This window comes from Platalea leucorodia (assembly GCF_965183815.1).
Source record: "Platalea leucorodia genome assembly, chromosome: 5".
NCBI classification, from domain to species: Eukaryota; Metazoa; Chordata; class Aves; order Pelecaniformes; family Threskiornithidae; genus Platalea; species Platalea leucorodia.
Window position 1 is genome coordinate 26,920,172 of NC_138827.1, and position 23,471 is coordinate 26,943,642.

The window sequence follows — 23,471 nt, forward strand, 5'->3', positions numbered from 1 at the left end:
ACACATCTCCAGATCTCCTCAACATAGTTATTTTTAATTTACCTTTAGCTTATATATTTTCAAGTTAGAGTTCTGCAATATCGCTAGAAGAAAACTTAAGTTGAGATCATTTTCCTGTTGGTTTTTAATCACTATTGTTAACTAGTCCACTTTATAGTTTTGCACTTTCAAGGCTACCACCCTGTAATTTCAGTTTGCCCCACGCTTTCTCTCCAAGCATTTCTTTCCTGTTCATCTTTCATACACAAGCCCAAATTCTGCTGTCATTCGCATAAAATGTCCATGCATTGAGTCTCTCCAATCAGCTAGTAAATACATGTTGGCAGATCATCTAAAACACAAATGAAACTAAGCCAGCATACTGTGGAAATGTCAGGAAAGGAGCACTTGTAATAGATGAGAATGAAAACCCCCCACTTTTCCCACCACATCTGTGTTTTAAATGCATTTATAAATCATTCCAAACCCAGACTGCTAGTTATGTTTTCACTACTATTAGATTCAAATAAGTATTTTGGTTTCTGTGGGCTAAATCCTGAACTCATTATTAAATGGGGATGCTTACAGGCACCAGCCCAGGATCAGAGACTTGTTTATTACACATTTGTACACACAGTTTGCAAAAAGATGATTAGGACCCCACAGAGCTCGTCTGTGACAGAACAGACCATGAGCATACTTCAAGCCCAGGAGTAGAAGGGGATGCAAGCCTTAGCAAGCAATTACAATTAGTTCAATAAGCAGCAATGACGTCTTCCCCCAGCTGCCTCGTCACTGCCAAGAGCATCATGGATGAGACAGCAAGGCATGTTTAAAGGATGGAGGACAGAGCAGAAATGACAGCCTGGCAAGATAGAGCTAGGGAGCAGCTAGTTTGGAAAAATGTCAAAGGTAAGAACTAGAAGTACTGGAGAGCAAAGAGAGCAACTTGTAGAGAGAAGAGACAATAGCAGAAGACAGGTGATTTTAGTTGCAGAATTTGGGACGATCCATGACGGAGTGAGGTGGATGTGAAAAAGGCCTGATTTTCCTGCTTGAATACAACTGTGATGAGTTCATACTGATTTGTCCTTGCGTCAGCCATGCCCCCTGTCTTACACCCCTTCCCTCCTGCTACTTCTCAGCATGAATTATATCCCATACAGTTTTCACATGGCTAGATTCACCAGTCTGAACTTACGGTCCCCTTTCCTAGGACAGTTGTTTGTCCCCCAGTTCTTCCTGTAACCCTTCTCTGTGTCAGGTGCATGCCATCTGAGTAACAGTTTCTACATCATCAGTGTCCAGAGTTGTGCACACTATTTCAAATAGTCAGTCAAGAAACACTCATTACATGTGGAGCTTTGTGCCTGGGAGTAACAGTATTCATACCTAGCACCCATCCAGATGCCCACAGAATCGAGTTGTTGTCTCTGCAAATATCAGGTCCAGTCAGAACTCTTATTTAGCCTGGCAGGACTGGAAGGACCGCCTAGTTTTCAAGCCCAATTTTGTATTATCAGGCCATGTGGTTTCACTACAGCTCTCTGGAAGGTTCCACAGGGTGTGCTGTGCACATGCCTCCCACACCACAGGTTGCAAAATTCCCAATGCTTCCCTAGGGCAACCTTTAGGTCTTAATGAGAGTAAGAGTCAGAAAGCCATAGCAGTAATTGGCCACAGAAAGAGGTTGACTGTGGCACTAGTCCTTTGCAATAGCAAGATCTTTGCGACAGGAATATTTTGTTATATGAAATTCTCAGCTGATTGTGGAAAGCAACCATGCTCCCTATTCCAAAGGAGAGAACCCCCCATCTTTCCTTCCTGTGGTTGCTGACATACTTCTTGGGGGAAGGAAGGAGGAAATTATTTCCTAATACCAAACATGGGTATAATTTGTTCAGCTCTGCGTACTGGGCTGAATACATTAACATGTTATCATCCTTTACATCTGGACAAAGGAACAGTCCCCACTGTTATACCCTGTCACCTGCTGAGGCCTGTTTCCAGTTCTATGGAGGAAGGTGGGAAAAAGCCTGAATCCAAACTTTGCATTAAGGGGCACAAAGTACTTCCTGCATAAGCAGCCGGAGGCTTTACGCATCGAATCAATACAGGACAAATGCGGTACACGCAAATTGCAAACTCAAGCTGCTTGGACATACCAAGACGTCAAATATCCAGGGTTTCATATCTCTTAATCTCCTGGCTTGAGGAATTTTCCTCCATGCATATACATACCCTTCCCATAGCCTTATCAAGTCTATCTTAAAATAATGTTAGTTCCTTGCCTCCCACACCTTATTTGGTAGACCAATCTAAATCTGCACTCCTCCAGTGGTTTGAAATCATCTTCAGATTTCCTGTTTCATTTAGCCATGATAACTTTATGAATACTTGATCCTGTGTCTTTTTTCCTTGAACTTAAAAGGCATCTGAAAAAGCAGCAGATTTAAAGTATATTTTGATCAGGCTCTCTTAAAAGGGACCAAAGCAAATCTGACTCATAATGAAATAATAAAACCCCCCAAATATTTCACTTAAATGTATTATAGGAAAAAAAACCCTTTCACAACTAAGTAAATCTCACTGTTATTGAAACGGTGACAGTCTACTTTGGAAAAAAGGGGAAAAGACTGTTTATACTCACTTGCTCATTTTCGGTTATAATTCGGCAAAGTCAGTTGTCTCTTGGTATCAGCTTCCCAGGAGTTCTGAGTGGAAATGACTTAGCCAAGAAAGAAAAATTAACAGGCTGCCCTGCCCACATGTCTTGGTTGAGATATGCTACCAAAATGTGCCATCTCTGATATAAAATAAAATGCCTGAGCTTAGACTAACATCAAAGGAATTCTGAATATTTAGTTCATAGCCTAGAAGATTACTGCAGTGGTAGTATTTGGTTTTTCTGAAAGGCTGTACAGGAACAAAATAGGACAAAGTTAGCTGTTAATGCAGTAGTAGTTTAAGTTTAATTGGCTGCAGATGCACTTTGTGATCCAAATGTTAGATGTTTATCTTGAACCAACAAATGGCTGTATAGCAGAATTCTAAGTAGGTTTGCCTGGACCTTTTATTTAGGATAACCAAACCCAGGGGAGATCGGTATGCAAAACTGTAAATGTAAAGACAATAACTATTTATTAATGGCTATAGAATATGATGGCTGTTTGTGTAATGTGAGCACTATATTATGACAAAAGCTTGGCAACATCAGCATGTTTGAAAGAGAATTAGAAATGCTTTTCTTTCTTAATTCTCCTCTCCTGCTGTTTTTAATATGATCGACATTGTGGTTTTCAAGAGTTTGCTTCAGACACTTTTGCCAGAACTTTAATTTACATGAACAGCTGATGTATTGGTGATACCTCTTCCACATTACTGACAGCGTCTTTTTCCACCAGTTCTAATCTGATAAGCACAAACACTTTTCTTTCCCTATCAAATGTCTTTCCAAGTGTCACAGCTACAAAGCGATGCAGTCCTTTTGCCACAGAACCCAAGAAACTACAGAAAGCCTGAAAATATGCAGTTAAATGTCAGGAAGGTTTGAAGAAACACAGAGTACATTGTTTTCTGAAGCAAACTGTTGTTGATTTAAGATTAGCACACTTAACTTGTGCGCTTAAGAAAAACCAAAATTATCTCTAATTAAAAATACCAAGTAATAGATACATCCTTAATTACACCAAGTTCCTAAGAATGACATTTTGTTCCTTCCTTCTGTACATAATCTTGAAGCAAAGAGACATATGAATTTAATTAGAAGTCATTTGGTTTACTTTGAAATAAAATGTTTGTTTTATCCTCCTCTTGTAGCTAAATTCATGTACTGATATCGAACAAGATGTACTAAGTGAATGCTTAGCTATACAACAACTCCACACATCTTCACAACACATTTTGGATGGGAAATGTGGTAGATCTGTAGGTCATCATGATTTAATTACAGGTAAGAATACTTCTAATCAGTATGGTGCTAAATATGTCATATAATACAGGATTTAAAACAGAAAAGCTTATGGGTCTGATTTGCCACTGTGGAAGATGAAAAAAAAAACCAAACCAAACCAAATAAAATGAAATAATTTTGTGAGTTGTTTGCTAAGGCCTGACTTTTTTTTTTCCCCAGAGTTAAGTCAGCCAAATAACTCCTATTAATTTCACGTGAAGGGGGGTAGCAGCCCTGCTGAAAGTCAACCTCTATCCATTTGTTCTCTTTTAAGAAATTTACCTTGGCTTCAGCAGAATGCAGGTGCATGAGCTTTGCTGAAGCCAAATGAGTGCTCTAGCAAAGACAAAGGGACGCAGCAATAAGGTTTTCCATCTCTTCAGGAGCTGCAGAAAAGTTGTGTTATCTGTGTATTATTATGCACTCTGTGATTATAACAAATAATATGGTGATGTATGAATGGAGCAAAGGCTTGAATTTGAAATGTCAAACATGTTGTTTTAATTATCTTTTCTAGTATTTAATCTTTCTTTCATTCCTTCTTGTCTGTCTTTTCTTTCTTTCTTGTGGTTTGAACAAGAGCTGGCCCCTTTCAGAGACCTTAGACTGTTCTATAAATTTTATAGGAAGAGAAAAAGATGCTTCCACTCCCTTCTGCTGGAAATAAGATCTAGATTCACAACTTCTGAACCTCAGCAGAGGATCCTGAATCAGGGATGTAGCAATCTCAGGTTCTTTGTTTAGCCAGCAGAGAGAAAGAGGAACTCTCAAAGGCCATCAGTTTAATTGTAATCTGCCTCTCCCTGTGAAGGCACCCATATCCCTCCACTGATTCTAGAGATTAGAGTGGGGAACCTTTCACCTTTCACTGTTTTCACTTTCACATCTCTTTCTCTCTGTGTAACTACGTAGCCCGTTCTAAATTGCCATATTCATTTTATTCTTGGCTTCAGCAACATCATGTATCAGTGAGTTGCAAAGCCCACACTTTTTGAAACAATACTTCCTTGATTAATTTTGCATGTGCAACTTTCAGATGATGTTTGATGGGAAGAATATGTACATAGACTCTTACTTGGCCTGCTTTGGTGGAACCTACTTTTGGAGAACCATTCACGTTACTGCCTTTGAAACTTCTCTAACTCTGTAATATCCATTTCGGGATGGGATAACCAATACTACGCACAAAATTCCAGATTACACCATTCACTTGATTTATAAGGTGTCATTGTTGCGTGTTCTTGTGTCATTCTCTGTCGTGTTCCAGACACATCCCAATATCTTACTCATTTTTTAATGGCAGCTGTGTATTAGAAATGGGATGGATATATGGCAACATTTTATATCTAGCACTTTGTACGGTCTGGAGAGAATCTCCAGAAAAAAGATGTAACAGATATGAATCACTTTTTCATTCTATAATCGTTCAAATAATAATGAATACTAAACCCAGTTTTGGACAGACTAGTCCTAATTTTGGGGCAGGAATGTGGAGTCTGGTATACTGCATGCTATGCCTAAGAGTGGAGGACAGTTTGAACCATAGAATCATAGAATAGTTTGGGTTGGAAGGGACCTTTAAAGGCCATCTAGTCCACCCCCCCTGCAATTGGCAGGGACATCTTCAACTGATCAGGTTGCTCAGAGCCCCGTCCGGCCTGTCCTTGAATATGTCCAGGGATGGGGCATCTACCACCTCTCTGGGCAACTTGTTCCAGTGTTTCACCACCCTCATCGTAAAAAATTTCTTCCTTATATCTGGTCTGACTCTACCCTCTTTTAGTTTAAAACCATTGCCCCTTGTCCTATCACAACAGGCCCTATTAAAAAGTCTGTCCCTGTCTTCCTTATGAATTGAAAAGCCACAATAAGGTCTCCCCGGAGCCTTCTCTTCTCCAGGCTGAACAACCCCAATTCTCTCAGCCTTTCCTCATAGGAGGAAGTCTTCAGATTGCAGAGCAGAGCCAAGGTGAGACACAAAAAGGCAGAGATGCCATTTTTTAAGACTTTACTTTCAAACTTCGTCAATATTACAAAATGTTCAGTGCTATTAAAATCCAAAATTATTCATAAGATGGTTTAGGTTAGAGCTAAATTGATCTATCTTGATTTAAGATGCACTTTATCTTCTCTCAGTTCCACTGTGGAGGAGAGGCTTGACTTGGTATTACTAAATATGTTTTAAATTGATTTAGTAACTGAGTACGAGCTTCCCAGACAAACCCTAGGTTGTTTCTGTTGAGGCTTAGAGAAATCCAATGGTAAACTGGGATTAGAAAACAAAAATGCCTGGTGCTAGTTCCCCTGCACCAAGGGAAGAGCTGATGCACTTTATTAATATATTTTGCTTTGTAAGATCAAAGTAATAAATTACAAAAGTTACTTAGGCAAGAATCTCCTGCTTTTTTCCTCACTCCAGATCTTAAAAATAAAACCAAAAAATGCATCCTGCTTGACATCTCCTACTCTTCTTTCTAGTTCAAGTTGCACGAAAGTGTTGGAATGTAACCGGTGAACAGAACAGAGTAGAAGGGAAGTAACCCATCATTCTAACATTGTTCCCCTGGGAGTCTGCACTCACGGTTTATATGTGGATCCTCGAAAAGTGGCAGAAAGCTGGAGGGACTTGGGGGGATTATTTCCATTCTCTGCCTTTGTCATTTGCACTCTTAAGATCTGAGAGGGCAGCACATGGCCTCTGCTCTCCACCCTTGACAGTCTGGTATAGCTGAAGCACGGCTTGGCCTCTCGCTTCCAGGCAGGACAGGAAAAACCAGTGACATGTCCCTCAGAACAGTCTGCACTTAACAACCTCAGAAATAGCCTCAGATTTCAAGTGACAATGATAAAACAGGAAAAAAGTTATTAGCTTATGGATAAACAGACCATCCCTAACCTCTCAGTGTCATTTCTGAGAACCTCTTGTGAAATTAAGGATTTTATCTATCAATAATACTGGCTTTCTCTGATACAATTTCTTTGCTGATGATATCAGTCCATCACCAGGATGTTGTAAAAACTGTAGTAAATCTTCCCTGATACTTCCATCGGGTCACCCCATATGAGACCCCATCACATGCACAGTATGAAAAAGTGCCAGGGAAAATAAATCAAGATTTGAAAGACTGTTTTTACAGTGAAACAGAAGTTGCTTCATACTATGTGTAGTACAATTCCATAGGCAAAACTGTTCCTCTGTCATTATTTAGGCATATAAGCTAAAGTGCTGATCCTTACAGAATTAAAGCATAAGGACATTCTTGCTGCCACCTATAGTCTGCAATGATTGCACATTTGCTCTTTCAAATAAGCAGAGGTAATATTTCTGGAGAAATCAGCTATAGTACTCTATATAGGATATGTATGGATAAATACAGTATATGATTTCCTCTTGATTCCACTTGAAAATATGAAAATGTTCATGGTTTGGGTTTTTGTTTTGAGTTTGTGGGGTTTTTTTTCTCTTCTTTTTTTTTTTTCCCCAAAAGAAACCACATTATTAATGTGCAGAGCTCTGGGCTTTAGGGATCACTTGGATTCCTGGAGAGTTTCAGTTTTGTCTTTCTCCAAGTTAAAGCACATTTTAAATATGTCAGGGATGAAAGCCAATCACAGAAAAAATGAAATATTTAAAAAGCTCCCATCCCTTGTGCCCGACTTCAAAGCAGGTTTGTGCTTAGGACTGGGTAAGACAGTGAGCAAAAGAATGTTTTGCAGTCAGAGGAACCCATTGTTTGCTTAGATCTTCCTTCTTTTTCCCTCCTCATAACGAAGATGCTTCATGGCTGCACACATTCAATTCTAGCTATGTCCAAGAGCTCGTCTCACTCGCTCTGCAAAGGAAGTGTCTCAATTTAGGTAATTCCACTCAGGCATTTTCTCTGGGCATGTTTTATTATTGTTTTTCTGGTCTTGATTAGCATAAAGCTGGGGGGAAAAAAAAGCTGCTAGTCACAGATGCTCAGAGTACTGTTTTGGTAACAGATGTTAAGGTTAAAGGCCAAGCCATTTAAAATATTGATCGATGACATATATTTACAAGCTAAGATGGTCAATGCATGAAGAGGCCTAAGGTGCACAGTCCTGAAGTGGGTTTTACTTGCAGGAGTAGTCACTCATAACAGCTCCAAAAGCTTCTGTGTGACCTCAGGTACTCAGAATATTATAGCTCACTGCTGGAAAAAAGGAAGAAAAGCTGTAAAAGAAGTGAAATTTTAGCAGTATTCAAAACTATACTGAAGCTTGATTAATAACTGCTCTTCCCCCCTTGACTTCTTCCATCGTAGCAGCACCTAGTTTCCTGGGAAAAGGGATCCACACAGCAGAGACAGCGTTTCTCTAGGGCTTGCCAGTGGGAAGGACCTTATACACCCTCATATCAGCAGATACCTCCTGCTTCCCTGAACAAGGCAATTCACTCTCTCTCTTTCCTAATAAACTGCCACTGCCAATATTTCCTTCTAAAAGAACCATCTTTGGGCTTAACACCCACGAACACACCATTACCTAGTCATGCAATCAGTGACAGCAGCTCCAAACTTTGAGGGTCTTAAGTCTGGAATAAAAATACGCATATCAAAACTTTTTACAGTCAAAATGAATTCCAGTAGCAGCATAAATGGCTGATAGCATTCATAGTGCCTAGTATAGTACACTCTGCACAGTTCCCATGACCAGAGAAAGGTCTGTCCCTCTGAAGGAAGTAAAATGTTCTGTTGGAGTTCCTTTGTCTAGCACTGTGTAAGGTAAATAACTTTTAACTTTAAATACGTTCCAATTTGGTTCTCAGTGACTCAACAGAAATGACTAATGTCTCATTGCAGACTCACATGGAATCTTGTAGTAAATCCCATCTTCCATTGTGTGCGCCACATGGCCCTCGAAGTACTCTTAATTACAGGCAGACACCCCGTGCAAGCGAAGCAAGTGAACAATAGGGTTGATTCTTTGTCTGCGTTGGCTCATGTTTTGGCTTTCTCACTATCCAGAAGCTTCGGGGGCAGATGCAGCCCACATCCAAATGGTAGGCTATGCAGTCTCAGAGCCTCACCACGAGGCCCAGGAGCACACATTGCTGTGTCTGATGCCAGAGCAGCCTTGCAGCTTCCCCCGTTCCTCCCACTAGCCCTTTGTCTGAGGGATACACGCTATACAAATCAGGACTCTGGGTTTAGTCCCATTTCCTTAGGAAGCAAGGCTTGTGTAATGATCTTGCTCGCCTCTCTGTCCACATGTGTGTCAGCCCCCTTCCCCACAGTATATTTTTAAATCCATTAGCCAAGCTCAACCGCATTTGACAACTGCCTCAGAGATAATTGTGTTCTGACAAGTTTCATGAATACTGGCAGCTGGATACCAGAGAGTGGCACCCAAAATTAGTGTTCCCACTGTGGGAGAGGCAAGCAGGGCTCCGCTGTGACACATGCTGCTTGGCAGCAGGCAGCACACGTGTAGCACCACATTTGTCAAAGTGTCACAGAGGATATGGGGACAGCTGGGTTTACCCTGACATGCTTAAGCTGATGTTGCGGTGAGCTGCCGATCTAGCAATGCTGTGGAGAGGGGGTGTCAGTGCGAGGGGAGCCAGCGCCTTCTGGGGTGAGGCAGCACAAGCTGCGATGTGGAAGGGGGGTTGAGGGGACAAGAGATGCCACGTGTCAAACCGAGCGTGAGTGAGGGCATTGTGGTAAATAAAGATGTTAGAAAAGGAAAACTCACTGATGAACAAACCTTACAAGCCTCAGCACACGTGCTTCAAGCAGTGGCCTTTTCCAGAGAAGGTGTGATCAGTAAGTCAAAAGATGGATAAACTCAGGGTTGATGGAAGAGGACGTCCACAGCAATACATCTGTTCAAGCCCAAGAGTGGGCAATGGGTGTCCACGCTAGTAGTTCCACAGCTGGGTAAACTCCCCTGCATAGTGGCTGGGCATGGCAGAAACTCAAGGTGACAGGGACTCTGGTTTCATTTGGTTTACTAATGGGGTGGGTTTGAGTGCATGGGATCATGCAGGACTTGGCTCCAGGACATATGGATGTGTGGGGTGGATTTTTTAACATTTTCTTGCTTCTCTAGAGGGGCAAGCTTATTGTAGGCACTCTGCTACTCTTTCTCATCCACCTCAAGCAAAGAGTTGAACTATCCTCAGCAGCTGAGACAGTATGCAAGGTGCCAGGAGAGACCTCCTAAACATTCATGAACTGTTCAGGGGTGGGATTGTAAGATAAAACATTTGAGTGTGTTTACTGGCCACCAGACTGCTAAAACTACCTTTTGAGGGTTTTTGAGCTTTTTGGGTGAGTTATTGACACAGGCCAGTAATAGTCTGCTAGCCTTAGAGAGCATAAACATCTCTTTTTAGCTTCAGCAGTTTCCTCCAGGCTGTGCTGCCAATATACCTGAACTGTGTGTTGTAGGAAATGCAGCTGAAGTGTGAAATGACGCTGTACAGTCAAGGTCAAATTGGTATTTGGCTCATCTTCCAAGCCTGATAATGAATGTATGAACAGTAAGGATTTGGGGGAAGTGGAAACTATTGTATTATAAAATAGATTGAAGCCACCAGTAGAAAAACAACATTTTCACAATGCAGCACCCTAGCTATTCACTTACTGTTATCAGAAGAGGCTTTGACAAATAAATCCTAGCATCACCTGGGAACATCTGACTTCTTAAAGCCCCTTCTGTCTGGCTTTCAGTGCAGAAAGCAAGTTGGTTTCACTGGCTGGTTGACAAATGTTCTGTCTAGTGGGAGGCAGAGATGATGTGGCTCATTTTTGTTGCTTTAGATCTGTCAACAGCTGAGGACTCATTGTTCATGAGAAGTTTTTGACTCATCTAAAGTCCCTGACAAAGGTGGCTGGAATCTTGCCTTAGTGGTTCTGCTCTTCAGTCACACAAACAGATGCTGACATTCAACCATGTCTTATCCACCCAGAGGGCTGTCACACATCCCCCACGACTCCAGATTTTCATTATGCTTTCTGCCTGTTCCATGTCACTGCGAGGGTTTGGGAGCGGCGCCATCCAGAACCCTGTCAGTGACAATGGGACACGTCCAAGCATAGCTGATATGCAGCTCTGTCTTCCTGAATGTGTAGCTCTGCACACAGCAAGTGGGAGAGGAAAGGTGAATCCTATGGGAGGAGAGAAGGCAAAGAAAACAGGCCTCAGAGAGGGTGTGAGCTCTTCTGTGCTGTATAGCTGGACACTGTGGGAGCTGGCAAACTTCATTTGCTCCCCACAGCCTTCAGAATACAATGTGAGTGGCTGCTCTAGTCCTCCTAAGTGTGCAGATCCCCTGGGAGGCATGCCCTGGCGGGCCAAAACTCTGGTTGATGTGTTGTAGGCAAACTTTAAAAAGAGGAGGAGAAGGGCAGAGAAACTGAGAAAAGAAGGGCTAGACTTTTCCAAGAATTGCACTTAGTAGGAGCCAGTCCTTTTTTCCCCCTGCCATAGGGTGGCATTTGCAAACAGTGTTTGTAATGCCAGGCAGCAAGCACTTCTGTGATCTCCCCTCATTGCAGATGCCTGCTCTCAGTGCAGCCTTCACGCCAAAAGTCAGTGTCAAGGCTGTGACCCCCAGATAGCCTAGACTATCTTAGTGCATGGCTTACTCTTTAGAAGGGAGACTATAAGAAAAAAACTTAATCCCAGCATCTTAATCCAAGAGTCCTAGGCAAAGCTTCCTCAACAAACTATGTGCTTGAGGGCATGATAGACACTTGACTATTAGTGCCTGACTGCCATGGTAGGGGAGAGTAGCCAGAGTCCTAAAAAAAAAAGAACATCAACACTCCTTCAGTACCTCTGTGTACTAGTAAACCTTTTGTTTTCATGGTCTCATTAAAAATTTCTCCTCACTCCTCTTCACACTTAATTTATTGGGGTTTCATTTGTATCAATACGTGATATTTTTAAATGGTCCAGGATTTCCAGCAGCATGCTAACTGAAAGCCAAATTTTCAAGTTTTAAATGAACAATGAAAAAAACCCAAATCCTGGTCCCCCTTACACAAACACAGTGCTCTGAATTCAGTGTCTAATGTGATGTTGGTAAGGCTCTGCTGTCAATATGAGCTCCATCATTCTGCAAACAACAAGCACTCTGAGTTCTCACTCCGAAGTACGGTGAAGGCAGGGTGAGAGTCCTGCCAAGTCCTGCCAGCTGCTAGGAGGAGTGCTTACAGGTCTGCAGTCACAGCAAGGAAGAAGTGGACCGCCTGAGAGGGTTGGAGGGGAGACACACACGTATCAAAATACCTTGATACAGCTTTGAGTGCTGTTCTGAGCACAGCAGTATTCACGAACGCACTGGGTCTCTGAATAGGTGACTCCCCCTGGCAGTATGACTCCCCCAGCAGAAACGGGCTGCTGTGTGTTTGTATCTCCAGGTCGGGTGGGGGATAGGGAAGGAGTTGGGGACTCTCAAAGACTTACTTGGATGCTTCTTTCCTTGCTTATTTTATTTTGCAAAATGATGTGTGTTCACAGGCATGTACAGTGGTTCCAGCGCTAACCATAACGGTCCCTCACCAGGTATATTGCCACCTCCTCATGACATCCCTTCAAGACACCATCCACTCGACTCTACCCTTTCCAGTCCACATCACCATCAGTCACCACTGGAGAGTGCCAGGGAAGGGTACGTGTATGAAACATGCTTGGCCTCTGTCTGGCATGATAATGAATGATTAATTGTTTATTTTACTTCGCATGGATGCTGTTTGAATGAAAAGCACTGGCTCAAACTAAGCAATTTTGTTTGTTTTAGAATCATGGAATAATTTACTTTTGAAGGGACCTCAGAAGGTCATGCCATCCATCCCCTGTGCAAAGCAGAGCAAACTTTGACATTACTATCAGGTTGCTCAGGGTCTTGTCCTTGTCTTCAACAAAACACACTGAGATTTTTTTTTCTTCATAGAATGCAATTGCATTTAGATTTTAATTTTTTTTTTAATTCTTCCTTGATGACTTCTTGTAGGTTTGGGTGAGTGCAGAGAACTTTTCTCAGCTAAAATGACAAATCTCTAAAAGGGTAAAAACCCAAACTATGACTCACTCAGGAATAAGGCAGTGTTTGCCTTAGTAAGACTTATTTTGTGTCAGAGCGGCAGGCTTTCTCACTTCCTTGCTCTCTGGTAAGATTTTCTGTAATACATCTCTCAGCAGCAGGCATTAACCAGTAAGGTCCTAATCAAGGAAGGGTATATTATCACATTGATTGTATAGATTGCATTGCTACAGTATGGATTGCATTGCATTGCTACAGTATCTGATACTTCTAAAGCACCATTTGCTCAAGGATCTTATAACATCTTCTCAACAGTAAAGAATCTCTGTAAGCCACAAAATTCTGCTCTGATCTTTTTGCTTAGATTTTTTTTTGTGCCTAGCCTCATGCAAATTAAACATCAAACTTAACTGTTTTTCTTCCCAGCACTCTGGACAGGGAGGGGACTCTGATTTTGCTTTACTGATGGGAACTTGGAATACAGAAAGATTAAGAGATTTTTTTTCTTCAGAAGATGTTGGGTTTCTTTAGCAAATACAGCAATTGAATGTAGAGGTTGACTGACGCAGCCCTTCTTTTACATGGGGAAAGGAAAGCCCAGAAAGTTTTTAATTGTATGCTTTAACCAAAGGGCAGAAGGTAGAGTGTATGTGGCATGGAAGGGGCACGGTAAGGAAAATTACACCTGGAATAGTTGAAGAACAATCTGATTAAGGAAATTCAATTAGGAACAAATTACCCCATTTTTTTTCTTAACTGGGGAATGAATGCTGGAGCAAGCTTAGCTTCTATACCCTGCTCCTCCTTCAGCCATCTCTTCTGACCTATGCCAGCAGCAGGTGCCCATGCACCCTCCCAATGTATGATGCATGTCTGCCCATCGTAGGAATAGACTTATCCTGTCCCTGTCACATAAGATGCCTGTGCCCAACCCTTCTCCTTCCCTGCCCTGCCACCCGCATTCCCGGCCTTGTATTTCCTGTTGGCAGACTCATGCCCGTGGGAGAGTCATGGCCAACAGAAGGCATTGGGCATGCTGATTTAGATGGAAGTTATACCAGATAAATATGAAGTTTTCTGTAGCAGAGAAGGCAGTGAGCACAAATAGGAGGAACGGAGACAGACAGTCCAAGGTGGAAGTAATCCACGAGCATTCTTGCCCTGCAGAATGGGACTACTTGAGCCTGGGGGAGTAGGATCCCTTCCTCTCACTGCTCCCCAGTATGCTGCTCAGCTGTTTCCTCTTTGAGTTGGTTCCTAGGGGAGTTAAGGCAAAAAATCCCAACCAAGAATGAAATAAAGTAAGGATATACTATGGGAAGGATTTAACAGGCTGTCAGTAAGGTGGAATTCTTTCTAAGGCACTTCACGTTCTGGTACTGTTAATAAGAAATGAAAGCAAAGACTTGACCAGAATGAGGGCAACAGACAGTTTTCCAGTTTAAGGGGTCTGAAGCTCCCAGATGAATTCTCCTTGCTGCCCCTCGTTGTCTCCATTCTGGAGTACAGCACTTTTCTTTCGGCAGAAACACCGTGCTGAGTGATCTGACTTTCTGACTGAGCTCCTTCTACAGACATTTTGATCATTTGCTTAGGCCAAAGTTTACATCGGAATTGTCTCTGCTGTTTTCAGTTCTAGTGGAACAGGTATTCTTTCTCAGAGGAGACAGCAGTGCTGATTTATTATCTCAGTGCTTATATACCTAAGTGATGTAAAGTCTTTGCAGAAACACCGTAGTTAATATCCTATGACATAATGTAAGGGTGAGATGATAACAGATTTCTAACCGTGAACCAAACATCAGGAAATGAAGAGTGGAATGTATTTTTGAATAGTTATTTTAAAACAGGGTATCTAGTTTCATGACATAATTACTGGAATTTTTCAGCATCTCAAATACCATTTTCTAAACTCAAAATAATCTTCCTTCAGCATTGTCATACCCAGTCCAAGATCTTTTTGCTGTATTTAATTGTTTATGCTTACATTATTAATGACTGCTGAAATAAAGCCCATACATGACATTTTAATTGCAAGCACAGAAACTAGTGTGAACTGGTAGTCCTTGAATTTCATTTAGCACAGTTTTGTTTAAAGCATTCATCCATTTAACTGGGCAAGATCACTTAATAATCTAATGCTTGGAGCCACTGGATTATAGAACTGTTACACCTTTGCCAGTTCATAGCAGTATACCATTACTCATATAAAATATATATGGTTTACAATAGGAAAGAAACACCTAACACTACCTTTCTTCATATTAACTGCTCCAGGTTTCTGGCACACGCATAATGTTTTGCCTCATTTGTCAGCTGTCTCAGCATTCATGTTTAAGTAAATGCGAAGAATTTCTATACTGTGAATCAGTACGATGACAAGACTGGATTGCATAGTTTAAGTCTGTGGAATGAACCAAATGATTACTATCAAGAAATCTAATTACTGAGTCATCAAATGTGCAAGATGCCAAAAACTACATGAGGCAGAGTACAAATAGGCTACTCAAGTTTGACATAAGATTCAGAATTTGATTTAAAGGCTTTTTCTTTTTCTTTTTTTTAAAGCTCTATGTTATACCATCCTTTGCCAAAGTCAACACGAAGTGCAGCAGTCAATTTTCCCAAATGGTTTGCTAAGACATTTAAATAGTTTGACAAAATTATCTAATTCACTTGAAAATGTTCTAACAAAATCTGACTTCATTACCAAATGTATTTATACTGGCTTTATACAATATGGAGAGAATTTTTTCAAATTCTGGTATGAAGTGTATGCTAGACCAAAAAATTTTACTTATATTGATATTAATTAAACTAAAAGTGTGCGACTGAGCAATATTTTGGCATCCAGAAAGTGGGCTTGTCATGATCCACGTTTAAATATGTATTTATTTTTTTATTTCAGGTAGCAAAGGTTTATTTTAGCATTTCTTGTAGCGTATGCCATGTATAATGTCTAACTCGGTTTCATTTTGCCCATTGCAAAAATAGTCTATTTTGATTTGTAGCAGAATGAAGATAGAAAAACAGCTTTTAGTATTAAATCTTAGATGGATGTTGCACTTGGCTTTCTTTCTGCTATTTTTTTAGCTGTTATTATCTAAGTCATCTAAAAATCTACTTAGTTGCATTTATAAACTATCTCTGTAAATTCCAGTTTAAAATATTTAGTGTGATAAATTATCAGCTGAAATGAAACCGATGTGACTAAAGTTAAGTGAGTTTGAGTGGTGGCACCAAGTTAGGGATTGGCACCAATTTAGCGTAATGACCTAACAAGGTCACTTTGTAGGATCTGAACACGGTCCCTCTATACGAGACTGTGAGGCCCTCTGTCACTTGTGTCGCCCATAACAAACAGCACTTATGTTCTCAAAAGAAGCTGGGGGTACTGACAAATAATAACTTTACTGGGAAGGTGACGTGTCTCCAAGGGAAAGGAAAGTGAAACTATTTTTTTATATTCCTGTGGTAATTTAGGTCATTGCTGCCCTGTAAACACAACAGTAAATGAAGAACTAGTGGGATTAAGACATCTGTGATGTCCATAGGTGATGATTAATGAGAACTCTGTATCCAGTCTTGTGAGCCTTTAATATAAAGGATTAAGCAATTAAGGTTAGAGGAAGGAGCTTACACAACTCTCTTTTGCCCAGGCTTCTCACCAGCTAACTGCCACCAGTTCAAACCATGTTCCAGACCCCCCTGCAGAGCCACTTACCCATACAAAATCACAAGAAACAGGACTTAAAAACAGTCAAGCGAAAAGAGACATTTTAATCAGGCTGCTTAAACATCAGAATTTTTATTTGCTTGCTTCTTAGCACCTGTTAATTCAAATACCACAGAAATACTTAAATGTAAAGAGATCTCTGTTAAAAATGTAGTCCTTCATTTCTCTTTATGTAAAGTAACGCAACATACACAGACCCTTCCTTCTTGCTCAACCAGGCAACACCATCTTTGAAATTCCTGATATTTTTAAGGTTGAAAACAAATACGCAGGACAAAATCTTGTGTGTTAGATTTTTATTTGTACTACTACCATGTTATACTTTGGCAATAAGAGACTGTAAGCCAGCTCCTACCCACGTTTCAGCCCTGTTACATACATTGCCAGGACCCTGTCAGGTGCCTCCCTCTCAAAGAAGAATCTGGCCCAGCCCCCCTACCTGCTCGCAGTGAGAAAGCACCCCCCAACAACCCCACACCTCTGCTCTGGGGGACTGGTTTTGGCTTCAGCTTTACTGGTAGATGATGATGGCATACAAAGGGTTTGATGGGTGCTTGCCCATCAGATGGGACCAGACTCAAATTGTTTCGCTGTTGTTTGCAAGCAGCTAGTTTTCTGGAGCATGACTGTTTCTGGGGTAAGCTTTAAGAAATTGCCCCCAAACCAGTAAAAGAAATGGGGGAGATTCTTTTCAATAGGTTGTGCTGTCGCCTTAACTGCCAGAATCCATGGCCAGATAGGAAAATACATTTGTGTACCTAATTCTCGTTACTTTCAGTGACAATTAGGTGTCTAACTACTTAGGTCTATATTCTATTCATCTTTAAGTTTGTGAGCTCACATAAATAAATTGGCAAGGAACTGGCATGTTGCTAGAATCTTTGTAGGAAGCAAACTTTTACTCTCTAGAAGTACTCTGGAGAGCGGAATACCTACACAGTTTTTATAACAGTTCCTAGGACCAAGGAGATACATCATTCTCTGTGAATTCCACTGGAGAATACTCTTCATTTATAACAGAATACACAAGTCAGTGTTTTAGTCTTTCTTTCAAAAGCACTAAAACCAATAACAAGAAACAGATATCTCTGACAGCTGAAAACATTTTCAATGGAGGAACCCAAGAACCCATCATCATTTATCTCAGTGTTATGGATCTGAGCACGCAAAAGGGGCATCGGTACATCTGTCCAAAGAAAGAACAATGTACAGGTGCGGAGCTGAGGTTCATGTAACAAAGAAAAGCGGTAATTAAAAGCACCTGGTTTCAAATCCCAAGTCATTTATCTCATTGTAGAAAATGTGATCAGAATTCATTTATAATCACGTCCAGATAGGCTTACACAGTTCTTCCCCCCCTTAAAGCAAAACTAGCGTTAGCATAGGCTTAGTTCAACAATACATGGTTAAGAATAACTTTGTGCTTGATCATGGTAAAATATTGTTCAGCCATCAGCAGAAATAGGTGGGCATGTATTTCATTTGTGTTTCTAAACGGGCTGGATTGATGTTCATTAGAGAGCCTTCATCAGTGCATCTCAAAGTAAGTGCTACGTTGCCTGCCCAGAAGAGACACTGTAAGCAAAACTACCTCAGAGTAAGAAATAAGAGTTACAGGAGAAGGTGAGAGGTTAAAGGAGTTGGTCAGAGTAACTCAGGAACCATTTAAGATGGATTCAACTGGAGCTCTTCCGCGTTATATTAATGATTTTAGCCATTACTGGTTTTATCTATAGTTAAAACTTAGGCTTAACATCTGTAAAGCTGATATTTTCCTTTTTTAAAAAATTTTGTTTTGCTTTTTAAGTGAAACTTCTGCAGTTACATGTAAGCCATATACGCCAAACACAATTTATCTTAGTATAACAAATGTTTACGTTATCTTAACATCTCCCACTATTTGGTATAGTGTCTTTTAGACTGTAAATTTGAAGAAAGGGGGCATCAGCTACCTGTACAGAATCTACCTGCACCTGGAAGCATCTTGCTGCATACTTGCCAGAGAATGATGACCTTAAATGACTAAAATAAGACAGATCAGTCAAGCATGCCGTCCATGCGGGATAATACTGAGTAGACAAGATCTGTGTTTGATTGCATGTCTTTGTCATTGACTTCCTGGCAATCACTTGAACCTAAGGCAGTTCTCTTTATTTAAATATGTCTTGATATTTCTTTGACTGCATTAATAAGGATTTTTTTTTTTTACTTTTGAAATATATTTTCCTGCTAGATTGTTAGCAAGAATAAGTTTTCAAATTTTCCTTACATGTAGCAGCTTCCATTGTAGTGATTCATCAGCTTCATTTCAAAGGAGATTATTGAACAAACCTTTATAAATAAAGATGTCTTTTAGATTTGCACAGTTCCCGTAATGACTGCTATCGAGTAAAAGCTTTGCAGAAATGGCATATATCAGGTCAGAACAATTGTAAAGATACTCATTTAACATAGAAAAAACGTGTTCGTGTGTATTTGTGAGTTTGTGTAGGTAATGAAATGCATTACAAAATACCGAGTTATGTTTTACACCCAACTGAGACTTTCATGTTTATTTGTTAGAAAAGATTGTGAGTATTTCAGTAAGTCACTCTGTACCTGAAGAGAAGGCCCACACAGAAAGCCTTTAAGTGTACCAGGAAAGGACTCCTTTGGCTCCTGTGTAATTTTGAACCTGAAGCTGTTTTCACATCACTGTTGATTGGTATTATTAAAAATATTCTAAAGCAATTAAATGACTCTTCAGTCACATTAAAGGTCCCATGGATATCATTCTCCATAATGTTTATGAAGCCCCTCTTACTCTTCATAGCTATCTAGCTCCTGCCCTCATTCTACTGGCGCTTGTTGACACTGCTCAGAGTGTGGGTGAGTGAAGATGCAGAACTGGATTAAAGTAAGCCAAGGCAGGACTCTAAATGAAAAATAGCATCTTGTATTTATCTAGAAGCAAGGAAAACGCTGACGTTGCCTCAGTCCTGCTTTATAGAGGTTACACAGGGAGGTATGTCACACGCTGCGTTAGTAGCAGAGCCAGGAATAGAGCCCGAGCCTCTTCACAGCAGACAGCCACTCAAGCTGGCCGCAAGCACCGCAAGAAAAGAGAAAAACAAACACAGCGTCGGATCTTGCAGTCATGGAGCAGAGACTGAGGCCTTGTAAGAAGGGCAGTGTGTCACAGCCCAGTAACTTGTTTGCTCATTGTTTATGGAAAAGGGTAATAAAATGCAATGATGCCCAGCAAGGTGATCTGCAATGAAGGATTTATTATATATCAGGGAGAGGAGGGGAAGAGGAGAAAGAAAGAAAGAGGGAGAGAAGGAAAAGATTCCTTGCATTCCAGAAACGTAGCCAGAGGCACCTGGCAGTGATTAGTGCAAAGGTTCACCAAACTTCAGATAGAGTCCGTCTTAAAAAAAAAAAAGAAAAAGTAAAAAAAAAAGTGAACGGTATAACTGTTTCCTGAGCATGTGCTGACAGAAATTCCCGTAGGGCAAGACCCAGAACAGAAACACGTGGCAAGAGATTGGGTGCTATCCAGAGACCAGATTAGCAGAGCTTTACACATCATTTTTAATATTATAGGAAGAGATGAAAATCAGTGTTAACTTTTTTTTTCCATTAAAAAAAAAAAAAAAATCTCCTGGTCCTGGAACTGAATTGGACTTTCTCACAATATAAGTAACTATAATGCTTGGGGGAGAGATTTTATGAATGAAATGGTTGGCATGCTGGATTTTATGGTAGAACCTGGTTTCATGGAAAATCTCAGGTTTTGTAACTAGCTGCAATACTGTACAAGTTACTTAAGATAAAACATGGATCTTCTTTGCTTTGTGCTGCTCACTCTGGTGCTTTATTATATACTTTTCTTCATATTACTATGAGTTAAACATAATTCTCAAAGCCAAGGTTGTTTGATATGGTGATATGCCATGCATGATAACTGTATTACAGAATGGTCTTATAACCCCAAATATACAAAAAATTATTTGAGATAAAGGACAGATGTTCTTCAGTCTGGATTTGGTCCTGTTTCCACTGAACTCAATGGGATATGGGTTGAGGTTCTTTGTCTAGCTGAGGAATCTGCCAATCAAGCCTTCACATCATAAGAAGAAAAAAAAAAAAAAACCAGACAGTTTTCATATTGGAAACATCCCTATCTTAGATATTTCTATTTTACGGTTACACTTCATTCCCACTTATTATTCAAGAATCTTAGCTTGAATTTATTTTCATTATTTTTCAGTTTTCAATTCCATTGAATATTTACTAATTAAGTATACTGTATGTAGTTTTTTGGCAATCAAGAGCTGAGCAACTAGATCATGAAAAAGCTCATCTTAAAACAGCTCAAAATCTGGCTTTACAATTTCTTACTCTATGTTAACTTGTCCAGGAACTGCTATTGAACAAAAACTGGCTAAAGCAAAGTGTAAAACTTATTTTTTACTCAGACTAAGTACTGTGGATGAATATAGAAAACATACATCTTGACAGCTTGACAGAAAGCTCAGAAAAATCAATGTCAATATGTATTTATTTTTTTGTTCTTTATGTTGCAATAATATTGGAACAAGACATTTGCTGTGCATTGTGAAAATACACAGATTCTTATATACCACTGCCTACTTCGGGAGGCTGAAAGTGGAGGCAGGATAAATAGTTCTAAAACAAGGTAATGGTACTTGTCGCCTATGAGATGTCTTTTCTACAGATCACTACTAGCCCATGGCATACCTAGATAATTCCCCCACATAGGCCTTACTTACAGTCACCATACCATAAAACATGAGCACAACAAAATTTATGTAAAAGTCTTATGGGGATTTCTGTTTGAGATTCCTATACCTATAAAGATACGCACTTTATAAAATGAGAGAGAAGACAGATTAATATCGTCTTGTATGTTTTGACTTCTAATTTTCTTTTTTAAAAAACCTTTCTGTTAAGATCCAGATTTCTGAGTGTTCCCATTGATGTGAGTGACAAACGCTTTGCAGCGGAGGTGAGGAATTGGCTCATTGTCGGTATCTAACACTTGGTGTGATGGCTGTTCATGCGTAGTATCCCAGCTGACCTCAAGAGCTTCCCTTAGGAAGGGCTGGGAAGCTGAGTATTTTAAGACAGTGTTTAGCATGGTACAGAAATGCGTGCAGTATCATAGACAAGGTGCGTTATCCAGTTAGGATCAGTTCTTCCCACAGTTTTCTGTCAGTTGTGTGGTTGAAGGTATTACATAAAGAAGATTTTTCTGATTAGTCCTTTTACTTAATGGTCTACTGATGCATCCTTAGGAGAGGAATGCATTAGCTGTGCAATTCCACCTGAAATCATAGGTCCCTCAAGACTAGTGTTATGTCTTCAGCGCCATCCTACACATGGTGCTTCAAAGGGAATTTGAAAAAACCCACAATACCTGGTCAATCATACGAAGTCGTATGATGAGTGAAGAGAGAGGAGAATTCCTCCCTGACTCCTTGGGCGATCAGTTTACATCCTGAAGCACGAGATTTGATTACCCCTCACTTAGCATGGAAATGTTGGTTTTGGCCATTAAATTATTCAGTCCCTTTTTAAAAAACTAGGTATTTTGTTGGATTCTGTGACTTCCTGCGGCTATGAATGCCACAGGCCAGGGCACGCTGTGTGAGGAAAATGTTCCTTTTGTTTTAAGCCGACCTGCTTCTCTCTGTGCTGCGTGCCCTGTTGCTCCCGTGTCTTGGACAGAGTGGAGAGGAGGCTGGCTCCTCCATTGCACCCTTGTAATCTGAAAAACTGCATTTTAAATTCTCTTCTTTCAGTGGCATGCTTCTAGTTTTGGCAGTTTTACTTTGTGAGAAAACCCTGTCTTACTATTTTAGTATATCTTCGGCTGTTTTTAACTCCCGTGATAACTTAATGCATCAAAACTGAATACAGCTTTTCTGGTTTTCCCACTATGTAATATATGGTCATTAATAAGCAGATTCCTACTGCATCCAACTGTATAGTTCCCTTTCTGTTATTATCACTGCTCGAGAAAGTTGCACGTTATTCCTACAACACTGCTGTTCCCAAAAAATACTGTAAGTTCAAAACCAGTCAACACACGCAGGGTACATACGTAGACTCTTTTTGTGCATACCTCTCTGTATGAGAGGCATTGAGAAGCTCCTACTGTTATTAGGTCTGAAGTCAGGAAAATGAATCTTCAAGTGAAAAAGCTTTCCTACTTGCATCATATATTACATATAGCAAGGGTTTTAGCAGTAGCAGTTTCATTGGTAGGCAACTGGAATTCTGGATTCAGAGAGCGCTCGCTAGTAACTTCATTAGCGTCTGCAGCAGATAATGTCTAGGAATAAGGTAAATGCATGGTTAACAGGCTACTTTTCACATAAGGCACATACGGTTTCTGATAATGGAGTAGTAAAAGCCTTGCAGTGGGTTAATTTGTTGTTTGAGTTACCAAGTGTTTTACCATCAAGCATCCTCGTAAGACTGTCGGCAGTCAGACTACATCAGCAGCGCAAGCAGTCTGTAAGGACTGTTGATTCTTCTTGGCTTTGTCACAAGGTTAGGGAGATAGCAAAAGGATTTATGCTCCTGAACAGAAATATTCCATATAGCCAGGAGCCCTCAAATTTAATCAATTAAGGAAGGATAAGGATTTTTTTTACATATGTGTGAGAGTATTTATTTATATATCTCCCCATATAGCTATATATAGGCGCAGATATATATTAAAAGGCCCCAAAAGGACCTGCACATTTACTGAGTTATACAAGTTACAATTAAAGTAA

General features: G+C 40.4%; 1 protein-coding gene across 1 annotated transcript in view; it reads left to right on the forward strand.

Annotated features, from left to right (window-relative positions):
- The window catches only part of GLIS1 (GLIS family zinc finger 1), a gene marked incomplete at its 3' end in the record, with an annotated part of 212,870 nt that overhangs the window by 174,300 nt on the left and 15,099 nt on the right, over positions 1-23,471 (forward strand). The window contains exons 7-8 of the mRNA XM_082314448.1: positions 3,799-3,931; positions 12,425-12,575. Coding sequence (XP_082170574.1) covers positions 3,799-3,931; positions 12,425-12,575 — 284 coding nt within the window. The remainder of the gene's footprint in view (positions 1-3,798; positions 3,932-12,424; positions 12,576-23,471) is intronic.